Source organism: Eleginops maclovinus, chromosome 7, assembly GCF_036324505.1.
Source record: "Eleginops maclovinus isolate JMC-PN-2008 ecotype Puerto Natales chromosome 7, JC_Emac_rtc_rv5, whole genome shotgun sequence".
Taxonomy (NCBI): Eukaryota; Metazoa; Chordata; class Actinopteri; order Perciformes; family Eleginopidae; genus Eleginops; species Eleginops maclovinus.
The window spans coordinates 18,948,715-18,967,323 of NC_086355.1; the positions used below are offsets into that span (position 1 = coordinate 18,948,715).

Sequence of the window (18,609 nt, forward strand, 5' to 3'; positions counted from 1 at the left end):
CAAATATAGTTGTAATATGTCTATGATTGATGATTTTAACATTAAAATGCTGAAATACTTAGCATCAATGAAAGGCCTTGATGATTCATGCAGTAATGACTTATAAAAGTATACTCTATATATATATATATATATATATATATGTATATATATATATATATATATATATATATGTGTGTGTGTGTGTGTGTGTGTGTGTGTGTGTGTGTATATATGTGTATGTATATATATATATGTATGTATATGATGGCGAACAATCATGTGTGTTTTGGAACATTAGACAAAAAAGGGGTAATTTACAAACACTATTTTGGTCATTTTGTGTGCTTTTTAAGTAATTAAAAGCCAATTCCTTTGCCACAGTCAGACAAATTAAGATGAGTTCAGGAAAACAATATATTTATAAGACTTATTTACAGGAGAATTTGGTCAAGTATGAGACAATTGCCGATTATCTTTGCACAGAGGCTATGGAAAGTATATCAACTCTTGATTTTTGGGAAAAGACAGGGTCAGACCTGAGTGTTTTACTCTTTAGAACATGAAATGGTTGGAGATAGTCGTGATGGGATGAGGGGGGTACAAAGGAATTATGACAAATACTGAAGCATATTAAGGATGAGTGTATCTTAAGTAGTTTCATTACTTATTTGAAAATTATATAGCTAGTACTTCAATCATGGAAAGCACTCAAATGTGATCTTGAGTCTCATTGAACGATGTGTGGATGGGGGCAGTTGGTCACCCATATGCTAATTTTAAGTCACACCTATCTTAGAGAAAGAGGCACAGAGCCCTGACATTAAGACCCCAACATCTTTTAACAGAAACTAGAACTTATCAGGTCAAACTTTTTTAAAAAAGTATTGTGGAAATCCAATTGAGGAATGCTTTGTGCTGATAAATATACATGTGCTATATTTGAATAATGCGTTAGTGGTTGTAACTGTGTATTTGTGTCTGTTTTTCAGGTGTATTATACGGGTATTGGACACGTTTGGCACTGAGCCAGACTTTAATCACGTAGCTTGGGCAAGTAAGAAAGGGCTTGTAAGTCCATTTGGCAGACTGAACATGATCCCATCGCAGTTCTACACCATGTTCCGTATGTGTATGCTTCTTTTCCAACAGCTTATATACACGTTGCTTGAAGAGCAGAGTGCTGTATTTTTTTACTTTGCCTATCCAAATATGTGTTTTCCCATACTGTGAGCAGCTCATACGCCGGACAACACATTCCTAGGTTTTGTGGTGCAGAACCAGTTGGTGTCGGAACAAAGTCAGCAGTTGAAGTCTAAAAGACTAAACCAGGCACTTGTATATGGAAAGAGATCCGAGTTTTGGAAGGTAAACAATGCACAAACATTGTAATAACCCATTTTTTTTAAATGGCAGAAGATATTTAAGGGAACCAACCGAGGTTGAAGAAATACTCATATCTTTACTTTAGTTAAAGTAGTTATACAACAGTGTAGAAATACTCTTTAATGTACAAAGTTTGGAATTGGTAAATTTCATTTAAGTAAAAGTATCAAATTGTACTCCCAAATCTGAAAGTTCTCATTATGCAGGATGCCATTTTTGTAATACTATCTAAAATACCACTGGATTATAATAGTGATCTTTTAATGTGAACATACATTGAATTCTGCAGCTGGTGAATGTGGAGCTAACCTTGGTGACTTATTCCATAATAGTCTCTTATAATTCATTATTCAAATCAACTAGTTATTAATCATGTCAGAGTAAAAAGTAAAATATTTTCTACCAGCTTGTAGTAGAGTAGAAATATGAGAAAGCATGAAATGGAGAAAAGCACAAGTATAGTATGTACTTAGTATACTTTCCACTAATTAGCACTAATATTGTTAAGATATTAACATGTCAGTGGTGATTGTAGTGAATAAATTATATTGAACCCTTATTTACGCTCTTATGTTATAGGTTCTTGTTTATATTCGCACTGTGGGACTGCCAGAAATGGTATTTCAATTGTCTGCAGGTATAACACATGTGGAAACTTTGACAATAAAGTGGACTTTGACTTTGACTTTCACATTTCCGCAAAAATGTTGGTTCATAGCTGGACAGTACTTTTGCCACCTTATTTTACTTTTTTAGTGTGTAGTTGGGGTTGTAGTTGGGGTTGCAGTTGGGGTTGTAGTTGGTGTGTTTTTAGTAGTCTGTGGGCTCCATTTTTATGGCATGTGTATTTTGTGACACACTCACTTATTTATCAATCAAGTCACCCTTTGCTTTTTCTTCTGTCACACTGAAGGGTAAAATCGCGTATCTGGATGTCATCCACAAGTACTTAGAGATCCATGGGACAGTTGACAACACAAAGGCTGTTCCAGATTATGTGAAAAACCATGGCATTGTGCATGGCACTAAGGTTCAGGCCCTGTTGAGACAAAGCAAGGTGAGTGGGTCTCCTTTAAATTTGTTGACTTTGGCTTTACTTCATCCTCACACTGCTGCAAGAACAAGAGCTGTGTAAAATAAATAAACGCAAATAAATCACATAATCACGTTTGACCTGAATTTGCTCGCCTAATCTCAGCGCTGAGGGAACAGATATTATACTTATTCCTAGCAACATCATAGCAGCAGAAGAATACTACCATACGAGCCTATTCATTGTGTTGCGCACATTATACAGAGGGTAATCGCAGTGACTCAACGTGACAGCAGGTTTGACAATGCTTTGCTTAATAATTGAGAATGTATCCAAACTGAACTGAGTTATTATAGTGACATGAAAAACAACTATCATGATTTCATGCATTTCTGTATAACAAGACCTAAATTGTATTTGTTTTATCTTCCCCAAAATGAAATCAAACACTAGTATTTTAAACCTGCGATGATTAATCAGGATTATTATTGTGATTAATATTAATACCATGTTTTAATAGATTAACCCAACTAGCAACAACAATAATTTATATTTGTTGCTAGGTACAGTAATCGCCATCACACTATTTCATGTCTTCATTCGACACGAAGCATGTGATGGATGCAGTTTTTCAATTACTTTGACCTTTTGCATAGAAAATGATTTTAACAAGCAAACGTTTTATTTGATTGTGGCTCAACACAACATACATTTATAATGATGCAGCTGCTTGTGCATGCACACTGGAGCTGAATGTATTTGTTTTTGTCCTGATGTACGCTGGCACCGTGTGGCGACAGTAAAGCAGTGCATGTGGTAACCATATACCTCTACGTATGTTGGAAATCATGTTTAGGAAATACTAATGTTTTTATATCTGTTGTAGGTTTTTGTTGGATTGTCTTTCCCATATGAAGGCCCCGCCCCATTGGAGGCGATAGCCAATGGCTGTGCTTTCCTGAACCCCAGGTTAAACCCTCCGCACAGTAGTCTGAACACAGAGTTCTTCAAGGGAAAGCCCAACGTCAGAGAGGTCAGGAGTCATATTAAACTGAATCCCTAACCATGGTCTGATAAACAAGTTAAAACTAGGTATATACGAAAGCCGTCAGAGGCAAGTCATTTAGTGATTTATGTCTGTTCTTAATAGTTTTCCCAACTGTGTTTATGTTTAATGAGTAGGTAAATTCTTTTTGATAGGGTAATCTTTCTAAGCTCCCATTTTTTAGTAAAGTATTTTTTTTTCTTATGCAGCTTTGTTTCTAAGTTACTCACGATGAGTGAATTTGCAATGATGATTCCAAAATATCATGCACAACCTTAAAGGATATATAGTTCCTTTTTTTCCAATCTTTGTGAACGGGTGAATAACAAGTTTTGATAGGTAATCATTTTTTCTGTCATTTTATCGGATACCTTTGATGTTATTGTAATGCTGATTTCGGCCACAAACTGCACAAATAATTACCTAGTTGATTTAACAGGGAGATCAATTTAATATCCTTACTTAATAAACCATTTATATTTTTATGGTCGTATACTATAGTGATCAGTTTTACTGTAAGTATGTTTGCGTTGCAGGTAACATCCCAGCATCCTTATGCTGAGGCCATAGGAGAGCCCTACGTATGGATGGTGGACATGCACAACTCAACAGATGTGGAAAGAGCTCTTAATGCTATTCTCAACCAGACAGTAGGAACCTTCTAAATAAAGTGTCAAATCTACCTATTTCTCAAAATAGACAGTGCATATATAGAGGAAACTCATGCATATTTAATTGCGCAATACATTTCAGATTGAGCCCTATCTTCCCTATGAGTTTTCCTGTGAAGGGATGCTCCAGAGGGTGAATGTCCTGATTGAAAAACAGGTTGGAGGAATGTTGGTTTAAGAGATGCAAAATGGATAAGATTTTTAATAATCAGAGAATGATTCTACCTTCTCATTATGCTCTATTTTTTACCTCAGGATTTGTGCACCAGTGCAGTGAGCTGGCCCCCACTGAGCGCACTCCAAGTTGTAAAGGCAAAGGCGCAGATGTCCTGTAAAACTGCATGCCAGAAGGCGGGGCTGATCTGTGAACCGGCATTTTTCCCACTTCTTAACAATGCTAGAAATCTTGCAAAGTAAGTATTCAATTCAAGCCACTTTGCATATACATGAATGTGTCTTTATAGTATCTTTGAAGAGATATATTTTACTACATACAGATAAGCTCACCTAAGTTGGTAAAACTATAAATATAGAATATAAATTGGAGATGGTTAGAAAACAAGTGCTGATGGAATTAGAAAAAATATAATGCTATCATGATATGTTCAAATTTAAGCTTCTAGTTCAAGGTTTCAAGGTTTTTTTTGTCATATGCACAGCATATACAACGTATATGTTGGCAATGAAAATATTATATCCCATGTTCCTCCTACAACTCAACATACATGGTGCAAATAAGATAAATAAAATAGTGCAAAAAGAGAGAAGAATATTAACAATAACAACAATAAAGATTTGAGGATGTGAAATATATACATATGTGGAATACATTGAAAGTATTTAAATACTTTACACTGTTGAATGAGGAGGTATGGACAGATGCATATATTATGTATAGCAGATGTATATGGCAGATATGTATAATATATAGATATGTGTACTATAAACAGATATGTATAATATATAGATATGTGTATTAGGGGTGGGCGATATGAGGTAAAATTCATATCACGATATTTTTCACTGTCCAGACGATATCGATATTATATCACCATATACGAGGGGAAAACAATCTGAATCACATTTGAATAGCCCTTCTTAGTGAAATGACATTAGTTGAGGCAAAATATGTATTTCAACATCATAAATCGACTTGGCTTACTTCGCCGTAAACTCTCTCCCGACATTCCAAGTAAAGTTGAGGCAGGCATTTCTGGCTGAAGTAGGCTACTTGCGGCTCGGGATCTCGTACCTTGGGTCCAGAGTTTGAAGTAACTTTTTGAAACCCACTTTCTCCGGTTTGGATGGGTACCATGTCCTTTGCAATGTGATGGGTTATAGCCTCCGTGATGTCTCTCCATTTCTTGCTTGTCCGCTCATAGCGAGTACCGGCAGCGAATGATGTTTGTAGTGATTGCTGAAGCGATTGAGTGGAACTCTGGCTTGTCTTTGGTCGAGATCCTGGGCTGATTGCTTCTCGCATTTTGATGCAATCTGCATATTCTCATACATGCAGCGTTTTAAGGTGATTTAATAAATTGGTGGTGTTTCCACCTTTCGCTAAAACAGCACGGCGACACAATTTACATAAGATATTTTTTTGTTCGAGGTCGGAGATCTTAAAACCGAACCAGTTTCACACGACAGAGGTGCCCCCTTTCTTTTTCACCAATTCGTCATCCTGCACCTGGGTATTCTTTTCTGCCTGTTGACTCATCTTTAATTTTCAATGTTTTCTTTTTCTTCAATGTCTTCTTCGTCGTCGTCGTCTTCGTCTTCTTCTTCTTCTTGTTTTGGATCCACTATTGCTAGCACTACTTCCGCGCAGCAAAAAATGCTTGCAACGTCCGCTCATAAAAATAGGTCTACACCGTAAATCCTCAAATTGTGGCCGAGTGCTTTTATTTACTTAGGCTGCACATCGCACTGGCCTTTATTTGGGGCAGGCTTGTATATGGACCAGGCCTTTATTTCTTGCTTACCTTCTGTTGTATTGTATTACTTAAATCAAATAATGGGCATAATTACAGTAGGCTAATATCATTCACTGCATATGCATTTAGCGTTGTGCGTCTCCTCACTGAAAAACCATTCCGCTCAAGCCAGCCCCTGCTTGCTAGAAGTTACGAAATCAGTCACGGGGGAAAGGATTTCCAAAACTTTGTTCTAAACACGCTATTATGCTTATCGCGGACTAAAAAATTCCGTTTCACATCTACATTCATGATTCTACTAGACATCGTGATGTCCTAAAATAATGTCATGATTTTGATCGTTTAAAGTTGCTTTCGCGTTGCCTGTGGAGTCTGGATTGTTCACACGTCTTGCATGCCCTTATAAGGAGCTCGTGGAGCGTTTTTGTATGGAAATTAGGTGCACGAGAACTCTGTGCACAGCTGTTTTAGGAACAGACAGGCTGTTTGGGAACACGTCCAGGCATTCATTAATCCAGCGGAGATCTGTTGTTAGGTTAATCTTCCGAAGCCCGTTTGAATATACTTCAGAAGACAAAGAATGTTCGAGAATGCGACCCAATATGAACGCCAATTTATGAATTTATGAATACCGCGGTATCAACGATATTTCAAAATGCATATCATGGCGCAGCACAATACCGGTTATTACTATCATACCGGTATATCGCCCACCCCTTATGTGTATTATAAACAGATATGTATGGCAGATGTGTATAATATGTATGTGTGTAGTGTATGTATGTATGTATGTATGTATGTATGTATGTATGTATGTATGTATGTATGTATGTATGTATGTATGTATGTATGTATGTATGTATGTATGTATGTATACCTATGATAAAAATTACAGGCCTCTCTCATCTTTTTAAATGGGAGAACTTGCACAATTGGTGGCTGACTAAATACTTTTTTGCCCCACTGTATTTGATACACTGCCAATTTTGCATGTTTCCCCACTTACAAAGCATGCAAAGGTCTGTATTTTTTATCATATGTACTCTTCAACTGTGAGAGACGGAATCTAAAACAAAAATCCAGAAAATCACATTGTATGATTTTTAAATAATTAATTTGCATTTTATTGCATGACATAAGTATTTGATCACCTACCAACAAGTAAGAATTCCGGCTCTCACAGACCTGTTAGTTTTTCTTTAAGAAGCCCTCCTGTTCTCCACTCATTACTTGTATTAACTGCACCTGTTTGAACTCGTTACCTGTATAAAAGAGACCTGTCCACACACTCAATCAAACAGACTCCAACCTCTCCACATTGGCCAAGACCAGAGAGCTGTGTAAGGACAACAGGGATAAAATTGTAGACCTGCACAAGGCTGGGATGGGCTACAGGACAATAGGCAAGCAGCTCGGTGAGAAGGCAACAACTGTTGACAACAAAATGGAAGAAGTTCAAGATGACGGTCAATCTCCCTCGGTCTGGGGCTCCATGCAAGATCTCACCTCGTGGGGCATCAATGATCATGAGGAAGATGAGGGATCAGCCAAGAACTACACGGCAGGACCTGGTCAATGACCTGAAGAGAGCTGGGACCACACTCTCAAAGAAAACCATTAGTAACACACTACGCCGTCATGGATTAAAATCCTGCAGCGCACGCAAAGTCCCCCTGCTCAAGCCAGTGCATGTCCTGGCCCATCTGAAGTTTGCCAATGACTATCTGGATGATCCAGAGGAGGAATGGGAGAAGGCCATGTGGTCTGATGAGACAAAAATAGAGCTTTTTGGTCTAGTACAACCCCAAGAACACCATCTCAACAGTGAAGCATGGAGGTGGAAACATCATTCTTTGGGGATGCTTTTCTGCAAAGGGGACAGGACGACTGCAGCGTATTGAGGGGAGGATGGATGGGGCCATGTATCGCGAGATCTTGGCCAACAACCTCCTTCCCTCAGTAAGAGCATTGAAGATGGGTCGTGGCTGGGTCTTCCAGCATGACAACGACCCAAAACACACCGCCAGGGCAACTAAGGAGTGGCTCCGTAAGAAGCATCTCAAGGTGCTGGAGTGGCCTAGCCAGTCTCCAGATCTCAACCCCATAGAAAATCTTTGGAGGGAGCTGAAAGTCCATATTGCCCAGCGACAGCCCCGAAACCTGAAGGATCTGGAGAAGATCTGTATGGAGGAGTGGGTCAAAATCCCTGCTGCAGTGTGTGCAAACCTGGTCAAGAACTACAGGAAACGTCTGATCTCTGTAATTGCAAACAAAGGTTTCTGTACCAAATATTAAGTTCTGTTTTTCTGATGTATCAAATACTTATGTCATGCAATAAAATGCAAATTAATTACTTAAAAATCATACAATGTGATTTTCTGGATTTTTGTTTTGTGCTCCGTCTCTCACAGTTGAAGAGTACCTATCCAGTACCAGACCTCTACATGTTTTGGAAGTGGGAAAACCTGCAAAATCTGCAGTGTATCAAATACTTGTTCTCCCCACTGTATATGTATGTGTGTACTATAAACAGATGTGAGTAGACATTCACAGAGCTCAGGAGTTCAGCAGTCTTATAGCCTGTGGTATAAAACTGTCTCTGAGTCTGGTGGTCTTGGTCCGGATGCTGCGGTACCGTCTGCCAGACGGCAGCAGACAGAAAAGATTGTTGCTAGGGTGATGGGGGTCCTTTAATATCCTACCGGCCTTCTTCCTACACCGCTGGGTGTAGAGGTCCTCCATGGAAGGCAGCTCCGTCCTGGTGATGTGCTGAGCAGTTTTCACCACCCTCTGTAGAGTCTTACGGTTGAGGGCGGTGCAACTGCCATACCAGGCGGTGATGCAGCCAGTCCGGATACTCTCGATGGTGCACCTGTAGAAATTGCAGAGTATCCTGGAGTCCATGTTGAACTTCCGCAGCCTGCGGAGGAAGAAGAGCCGCTGTCGAGCCGTCTTGGATATGACCCTGGTGTGATGTGTCCATGTCAGGTCCTCACTGATGTTTACACCGAGGAACCTGAAGCTGCTGACTCTCTCCACAGGAGTCCAGTCGATGGTGATGGGTGTGTGTGCCTCTCTCTGCCTCTTCCTGTAGTCCACAATCAGCTCCTTTGTTTTGCTGACGTTGAGATGGAGGTTGTTGTCCTGGCACCAAGATGTCAGGGCTCTGACCTCCTCTCTGTATGCCATCTCGTCGCCGTCTGTGATCAGGCCAATGACGGTCATAATAGTAATAATAATAACCCCTGAGGGGCTCCGGTGTTGAGGGTCAAGGTGGAGGATGTGATGTTCCCCATCCGCACTGCCTGGGATCTGCCCGTTAGGAAGCTCATGATCCAGTCACAGAGGGCGCTGTTGAGCCCAAGGTCCCTGAGCTTAATGATGAGCTTGGAGGGCACAATGGTGTTGAATGCTGAACTGTAGTTAATGAACAGCATTCTCACATAAGTGTTCCTCTGGTCCAGGTGGGAGAGGGCAGTGTGGAGGGTGAGGGAGATGGCATCATCCGTGGACCTGTTTGCTCTGTAGGCAAACTGCAGGGGGTCCAGTGAGTCAGGGAGGGAGGAGGTGATAAAAGTTTTGACTAACCGCTCAAAGCACTTCATGATGATGGAGGTGAGCTCCACAACTGGGCGGTAGTCATTGAGGCAGATGGGTTTTGTCTTTTTGGGGACAGGGACAATGATGGACTCTTTAAAACATGTGGGGACTACAGACTGGAGCAGTGACCTATTGAAAATGTCTGTGAACACATCTGCCAGCTGAACTGCACTCACCTTGAGAGCACGGCCAGGGATGCCATCAGGTCATCTGCACTGGTTAAAACCAGTGAGCAGGGATCCTGGGCCAGGAGTAATTAATTGTGTTTGAATGTAGGAATATTCAGTGTATTCAGAGCAATATAACAAAAAATTCTAAGAAATAAAGTGTATGTTGAAGCATATTGGATTTTTGATTTGGTATAGAAAATCATAGAATTTTACTGATTGATTATAGCCAACTCAATTTCTGGTATTGTGACATCCCTGTTTCATGTAGATTACTTTGGAGGTCCCCGTTGGTTGGGTTTACATAACCAAAACCAGTATTGGTCTAAATCCAGACAACTTGTACCAAAAACCAAGTACACTGAATAATTTGAGGCTCACATCCTATATTCTGAGCAAAAGGGCCAGTAGCAGTATGGAGGGTATGGCGTCAACTTCCATCTTTATGTATATTTGGATAATTTGATAAACAGCTGCTGAAGATTTCTTCCTTTTTCTTCCTTTTTTTCCAGGTACAGTGTAGATTGTCAAACATCGGAGCTCTCCAACAGAAACTTGGTGTTTCCTGCCTACAACAGCACTAAGCACTGTTGGTTCCAGTCCGACGCCCTCCTCTTCAGCTGTGTCAGATCAGATGAGTCTTTGATACGCATCTGCCCCTGTAGAGACTACATTAAGGACCAGATAGCTTTATGCAAAGAATGTATTTAACTTATGATAGAAAACAAAACATGACAATTTGTACATTAACGTCATTAAAAATAATAAATATTGATACCAACTCATACCCCCTTGTGTAGTTTGGCAAGGTTTCCGTCATCCTCAGAAACAAACCAAGGTGTAAAGATATTGCATGTTGCCTGGATAAAGGAACACCAAAGTTTCATTTGAAAGAGCCAGTTGGACGACATGCAGTTTTAATTGTGTGTAAAAAAGTATGTGGTAATTAAAACCTTTAAGGTTGGTAACAATTTACAGGGAACACAGATGTTGTTTGTAGCCATTTGACAGTTGGCCACACACCAGCTTAGCATTTACAAGCTTAATTCTAACAAGGCATATCAATCACAATGGTGCAGTTTCAGCCACGTTTCTTATGCAGGCTACATGCTCAGTGGGACAGTGTTAATTTTGGCAGCTATTTTAGATTTAGTCTTAGTCTTTGGACGAAAATGGTGATTAGATTTAGTCACATTTTAGTCCTTTTTATCCTTCATAGTTTTAGTCTTTGACAACTGAAAACGTTTTAGTCGATGAAAAACCATTACATTTTAGTCAAAATGTTTTTCTCTATAAACTAATTCAGTTAGGCAAATACAGGTATCTGAAATTGGAATCAAGGTGACAGTGTTAAGTGTTGAAATTCGTAAAGCAACATTTCACTCTCTTAACACTTTGTGTAATATCTGGTGTTCTGCTATAAGGGTCATGCAGAGGCAGAGCGCCCATCCCCTGAGAGAGAGAGAGGGCGTGGCGCTGCATGCGTGTGTGCATGGTAGAGCAAGCGAGAGTGAGCGAGAGTGTATGTGTATTGAGAAGTGAGCGGAACAGCAACAACAAAAGCATATGTGTAACAGTTTTTAATAAATACAACGGCCTCCAAAAGAAGAACTTGCCTGTCCACTTATTTGGACAAAGTGGGTTATTGAACCCGAAGCCGGAAGGTGAAAATAAAATGTCCTGCATTTTGAATGTACGACAGTCCACCATTAACACTTTAGTCCCGTCTCGTCTCGTCAACGAAAACTAAATATAGATTTCGTCATAGTTTTTATCATCAAAAATCTATTTTTAGCTCGTCATCGTCTCGTCTTAGTCATGTAAAAAAGGTCGTTGACGAACATTTTTCGTCATAGTTTTCGTTGACAAAATTAACACTGCAGTGGGAGGAGGAGATCCTCTTCCTGCAAACTTATCAACGCAATTACTTTTAGGGACTAACTATTAATTACTAGTCCCATGTGCAATCCACCACCACCATTACAAAGATATTTAAGATAATAGTTTACCCCCAAAGCTCTCTCTAAGCATGCTGACACCATCTTATCATCTACTCAAGATGATAAAATGGTGTAATCTAGAGCCTACTGAGAAAATAAGACAAGTCAATGGTCTATGTATTCCATAGTTCACTAACAGGCGGAGCTCGGTCCGGACCCTGACGCCGACCTATACGGACCCGGATCTATCAATACATTAATAAGGGATTTTCATTTTGACGGGACAATTTCATTTTAACCGGCGCCAACAGGGGGCAAAAGAGAGGAGTGGGCAATACAGGGAGATAAACACAAGAAGAAGAGACAAGTTAGCCGGAGACAGAGAGAAAAGGGGGAGAGACGAGTGAGTGAAGAGACACATAGGCGTCGCCAAGGTTGGGCAATTGTGTTAGCCCTACCATAAAACCAACTAATATTCAATGAGTCAGGCCCACTTGAGGGAAATTAAACGACACAAAGGGAGACCAAGTTGATATAGATTTCAAATAAATACTTTATTAATTAAAATATAAGTCAGTAGATGTTTGCCTGCTGCGAACACGACTCGTCTTGCTTGGGGTGAAGTCATCCCGCCGTACTCTTACCAACCATTCGGCTCTCACCGACACATCCACTGGAAAGCTATGGAAGCTTATAGTACTGTTGTACAAAGTGATACACAACAATGGAGTGTGGTCTTTTTCACGCATTGATACGCCAACCGCCTCTCTTTCACCCGAAGTCCACTCATATTTAAACTTTGTCAATCAAATTATTAGCAGCTACTCTAAACTAGCGTCTCCAATCTCAACAACAACACAACCTACCGGAAGTAGTCCAGCGTACACGCAACACACGGAAGTTATTTTGTGCTCGTAGCCTATAAAGCTCAGGTCAAACTTTATCATGGATACATTTGTTTTTTAAACGTCGTCGGACGGAACAACAGATGGCGGTGGCGGGCGTGTTGGATAAGAGGCGGCTGGCCCATAGGGGGCGCTGGGGCTCTGCCCCACCAGCTGTTGAGGGGAAAAAATATTTTTTGCATATTTTTTTTTAAAATCAATGTCAGTTTTACTTAATAGTGTGTGTGCCTACATGCTATTTAAATCATTTAAACAACATTTCCACCAACTAACACTCATTAAACAGTGAATTTCCACTGACAGACAGTGTATCATTCTCTCATGGGGCGATCGGCAAAGTGCCCCTGACCGGCAGCTAAACAGCCAATCCGGTTATGGTTGCTAGGGGGAAATTATGAATAATTGGCCTATCAACGTCGCCAAATTTAACGCCGGTGGGGCGCTGGAAATTTAGCCCAACTGCTACGTAAAATGCGTGAAGGTTTAGGATTGCTGTAGCTACATAAGGAGCCAGTGATAGTTTTTTTTCGTAGTGCAACTCCCAGACTCTGTCCTACGCTACGTGGGGAAAAAATACGCGCGACGACGAAGAGAGATGATGGCGATGTAATATGTAATAATATTATAGTATGTAATTGTAATATAGTTGTGGAGAATGCTTTGTTGTTTCTCTCAGGCTGTGACATGCAATGACAACTGTATGGCACTGATGCTGTTTTCTCCAAGTAAATGCATTTATCTTGAGAGAGGGTATTAAAAATCTGTTTATGTACATTTTTTTGAAAATAACTTGGTTCTAAATTCTTTGTATATGTTACATTTTAATAGGAAAGTTCTGTTTCATTCTCTCTTCTCAACCCACACTCACTCATTCACTCACTCACTGTTGATTTGTATAGATTCAGCTGAAATCATACCCTTGTTGTTCATTTATCCCTTGATTGTATTGTATAGTATTTGATAGCATAAAGTCTAATATAGCTGTAAATTGTTATTTTTTCTGTGAAGCTGGAAACTGTGAAATTAAATTATTATTGTGGAACTGTAGTCATTTTCCGACTGTTCATTTGAATGCTTATGCTAGATTAGGCAGGGAAATCGGTTGGCACACTAGCCCCACCAAGATTTTTTTTCACCAGCCGCCACTGGCTAATAGGTAATAATAATAACCAGCAGAGATCTTTCAATGCTGCCTGGTTTGGCACATACAGCTGGCTTGAATATTCGGTTGAGATGGACGAAATTTTCTGCTTGCCTGCTGACATTTTTGGAGATGTGTTTTGACTCTTGGCTGTTGTGTGGTAGACTATATATGGCTTTAGGACAACGTAACTATTAACTATACCCTCTCTCTCTCTCTCTCCCTCCCTCCGTCTCTCTCTCTCTCTCTCCATCTGTCTGTCACTGTGTGCTTGTTTCTAGCGTGGGAGGGTGTTGTTTTATTGAATATATATTCACATTGAAATTATGGAATTGAGTTGAGCCCCATCGCTGTATGGGTTAGCCCCGTCGTAGTTGAACCAGAAAAATACTCTGGCGCCGCCGCAAATTTCCGTCTCGTAAACGGTCGTTGCCTTTCAGAACGGTCGTTGCCATTTTTAATGGTCGATGCCATCTGAGCGACCAATCTTGAATTCCGAATACTCGTGGAACGTTCGTGAAGTTTTCGTAACTTCTCAGAATTCTTAGAATTATGGGTAATCACATTTCTCGAAGAAGACAATCAACATGGCAGCCGAAGAAGGGTCTACTCCAGATCTTGTTCCGTTGGCAGCAGAAGCACAACCAGGACCTTCTCAGGAATCCGTCAAGAAACCATCTGGGTGGAACACTTTTTTCAAATCAGTTGCGGTGAGTTTAATTTGCTGTTTGAGATGTTTTCCTAAATGTTCTAGCAAAGTAAATATTTATACCAGATAACAATATAAATATAGGATACATATATTTGAACAATCCTTGATTTGACTGAAAAATAACATCTGTAGCAAACACTGTTGTTCCGACCCCTTGTGTCAAAATAAGTTTTCACCAAGTTTTTACTCCCTTGTTACTTAGTACAACAGACCTATGAACGCTGATAGAGGACCGGGATGAGGTGTGACTTTGATTTTCACCCCCTCAATTCACACAGGAACAATCCTTTTTCACCCTAATTTTCTCCTGAGGTGTTAACAGCCTGCTTCACCACTTTTTTTGTTAGATTATCCCCTTTGATTTGTTTGCAATGTTCCACAGCCAGATGTTATAGCAGAGCTTGGAGAGGGGGCAAGAATTGGACAAGTTTCCACAGTAGTTGGGAAAATGTGGAAAAAGTTGCCTGCGGACAGACGAAAGGTTTGCATATGAACTTATTGTCCCGTATCTTAGAAATGGGTTAAAAATCCATTTCTACCCATGCTACAGGCACAAATATCTCTCCGTACCAGGGTACTACATTACCCTAACAAGCACATATAAGCCCACCATTGCTATGTTTTCCTGTTGATGTGCAATAACAAGTAGCATCATAATGTTTAGATTGCACCCCTAGCCAACATTTCATATTATCCTTTGGAACCAACCCCTCATCGTACAGTATTGTATAGATATCCACAAATAATATCAAACATAAGACACCTGCAGGAGTGCTAAAGCACAGTGAATGCGGGAGGACATTGACACGGGATTGGTGGAGATGAAAATGTGTGCCAGCTGCAACACCAGCTTCTCCAGAGAAAAGGACCTGAAGTATCATCAGAAAGGCTGCCATGAATGCATGTGCACTGAATGTAACGAAAGTTTCAGTCATAAGCTAAAGTTGAAAAGGCATGTGGCCAAGTATCACAGAGAGAGCTACAAGTGTAGCCATCGCAATAAGAGTTTTTTCTGAGAAAAGAAATCTTACCAGGCACCAGCACCAGAAATCTACGACGGAGTATTAGGGCCACATATGAAGAAAAAAAATATTTTTGCCGTGACGAGATTAAAGTCGACACGGCGACTTTAAAGTCGACACGGCGACTTTAAAGTCAACATGTCGACATTAAACTCGAAATGTCGAGAATAAAGTTGAAATGTCATGTCGAGTTTAATCTCGACATGTCGAGATTAAACTCGACATGTCGAGAATATAGTTGAAATATTATGTCGACTTTAATCTCGACGTGTCGAGATAAAACTCGAAATATCGAGAATAAAGTTGAAATGTCATGTCGACTTTAATCTCGACGTGTCGAGATAAAACTCGAAATGTCGAGAATATAGTTGAAATTAGTTGGGAGACATAGCAACCGCTCCCACAGGTCCTGCACTGAATCCGAAATGGCTTGTGTAGATCATTTGGTCAAATTATACTTCCGAATTGGATTTAACAATAAAGACATCCTCGCTGTTTTAGCGAACCTCGACATGTCGAGATTAAAGTCGACATGACATTTCAAATTTATTCTCGACATTTCGAGTTTAATGTCGACATGTTGACTTTAAAGTCGCCGTGTCGACTTTAATCTCGTCACGGCAAAAATATTTTTTTTCTTCATATGTGGCCCTAATACTCCGTCGTAGAAATCACATAACTGATCACGCACATGAAAGAAATAACAGGATTTAGTACATTACATAGCAAGTTTTCAAGTAGAGCAAGTTTTAAAGTATAGCAAGTTTTAAATGATTAAAAAAGTCTGCACTCCTAAGGAATTTTGTCCTGTTCATGTTATCTGTTGATGTTATCTCATGTTCATGAGCTGTTGAAGTAGAATTTGATACCTGTATGTATTACCTCCTTACAAATAAAAACTGACTGTTCAAATTCCTGTATTGTACATGATTAATTTTGATTAAACATTTGTATTCCCTCATATATGCATAACCCATGTACAGTGAACATATGCCAACTTATACTACAAGCAAGACGTGTTGACATAATCCAAAAAATGCAGTCTCACAATTGTATCTGTGAAATAAACCCCACATAATGAGCAGCAATTTCTTTAACACAAATTTCAAATGAAATAATAGCGCTTTTCATTCATGATTATGATCCATTCAGCCATTGAGGGGAACAAACAACTATAAAAACTAGTAAACAATTCATATGTACAGTTACCATTCCGTTTAACAAAAAATCATAAACTTGCATTTGTGATAATCATTGCCTTACAATGTTTGAAGGTGGGGACTTACCGAATATGTTTCTTTACCCACAACATCTCTGTGTTGTGACTCACTACTGCACATATAAGTTGCATTTTTTGTAATGTTAAACTACAATTGTGTGCAACCAGAACATGCCATAGCTTATGTACTTAAGTACAAAACTATACAAAGATGCTTAGCAATAGAATGACAAACAACACGTTACCCCGGTATGCTTCACAGAGAAAATGTGGCAAGATAAATAAAGAACAATAATGAGGTAACACCAGATAAAAGACCCATGGTGGGAGCATTTCCATACTAAAGTGGGAGAATTTGTAAGCTAGAAAACTCAAAGAAAGATCCATTTTGATCCCAACATTCATATCTATATAGTATCATTCACTTGGAAATGTCTGCGTTCCATTGTCCCATCTTTTTGTGCTACCATCCTAAGCATAGTCTTCCTCGTTGTTATTGTCGAAAGTCTAATATGTTAGTTCTTTCAAGAAGTTGTTTTCTTCCTTTGTATATGTTTTGTTTTCAATTTCATTACATGAGACCCTGACTTTTTTGCTGGTATTTGTGTTTGCCTGTACAGCTTTAGCCAGACTGTGGGAACACTTACATTTCTTCAGAAATACTTCCAAGCTTGCTTGTGCTGACTGTAGTGATGAAGGCTTTCCTTTTGATACTGCCTTCCGGCTACCATTTCCAGACTTCCTTTTTCCATTTGATTTTCTTTCCGATGCCTGTTTTCTTCAACTCATTTGTCCCAAAATTATGAAGTGCTGCTGTAAGATTTGCATGCATTGTGGAAGGTCCAGTTAGACTTGAGACTCGCTTTGAAAATTTGATAATTGCTTTAGCTAGATTTGTATCATTGGTTGATTTAAGTTTCTCTGCAATCTGCTCAAATGACTTGTTTAGCAAATTTGATGCTGTGTCAATACATGAATAATCATGTAGTTCCTGCTCTTCGCAGACCTGCGCCTTAACACTTACTGTGGGGAGCTCATTATCCACATGATGTAACAATTCTTCATTGACAATTCCTGATGTGGCTGGCATACTTTGGTCAACAACAGTTCGCAAATTGTTGTAAAAGGATAGTGACAATGTTTCCCAAATTGCAATCTTAGCCAGTTTTTGTCTCTCTTCTGAATTGGTGACAGAAACAAAATTAAGACAATGTGCCTTCTTAGCTGCCCATAATACAGTGGGGAGAACAAGTATTTGATACACTGCCGATTTTGCAGGTTTTCCCACTTACAAAGCATGTAGAAGTCTGTCATTTTTTATCATAGGTACTCTTCAATTGTGAGAGACGGAATCTAAAACAAAAATCACATTGTATGATTTTGAAATAATTAATTTGCATTTTATTGCATGACATAAGTATTTGATCACCTACCAACCAGTAAGAATTCCGGCTCTCACAGACCTGTTAGTTTTTCTTTAAGAAGCCCTCCTGCTCTCCACTCATTACTTGTATTAACTGCACCTGTTTGAACTTGTTACCTGTATAAAAGAGACCTGTCCACACACTCGATCAAACAGATTCCAACCTCTCCACAATGACCAAGACCAGAGAGCTGTGTAAGGACATCAGGGATAAAATTGTAGACCTGCACAAGGCTGGGATGGGCTACAGGACAATAGGCAAGCAGCTCGGTGAGAAGGCAACAACTGTTGGCACAATTATTAGAAAATGGAAGAAGTTCAAGATGACGGTCAATCTCCCTCGGTCTGGGGCTCCATGCAAGATCTCACCTCATGGGGCATCAATGATCATGAGGAAGGTGAGGGATCAGCCCAGAACTACACGGCAGGATC

At 39.7% G+C, this 18,609-nt stretch overlaps 1 protein-coding gene across 1 annotated transcript in view; it reads left to right on the forward strand.

Annotated features, from left to right (window-relative positions):
* LOC134867712 (alpha-1,6-mannosylglycoprotein 6-beta-N-acetylglucosaminyltransferase A-like) overlaps positions 1-10,600 on the forward strand; it is a 33,086-nt gene extending 22,486 nt beyond the window's left edge. The window contains exons 12-19 of the mRNA XM_063888492.1: positions 972-1,105; positions 1,217-1,347; positions 2,279-2,422; positions 3,285-3,431; positions 3,980-4,093; positions 4,197-4,271; positions 4,370-4,527; positions 10,328-10,600. Of these exons, the coding sequence (XP_063744562.1) occupies positions 972-1,105; positions 1,217-1,347; positions 2,279-2,422; positions 3,285-3,431; positions 3,980-4,093; positions 4,197-4,271; positions 4,370-4,527; positions 10,328-10,526 (1,102 nt within the window). The 3' untranslated portion in view covers positions 10,527-10,600. The remainder of the gene's footprint in view (positions 1-971; positions 1,106-1,216; positions 1,348-2,278; positions 2,423-3,284; positions 3,432-3,979; positions 4,094-4,196; positions 4,272-4,369; positions 4,528-10,327) is intronic.
* Positions 10,601-18,609: the final 8,009 nt, after the last annotated feature.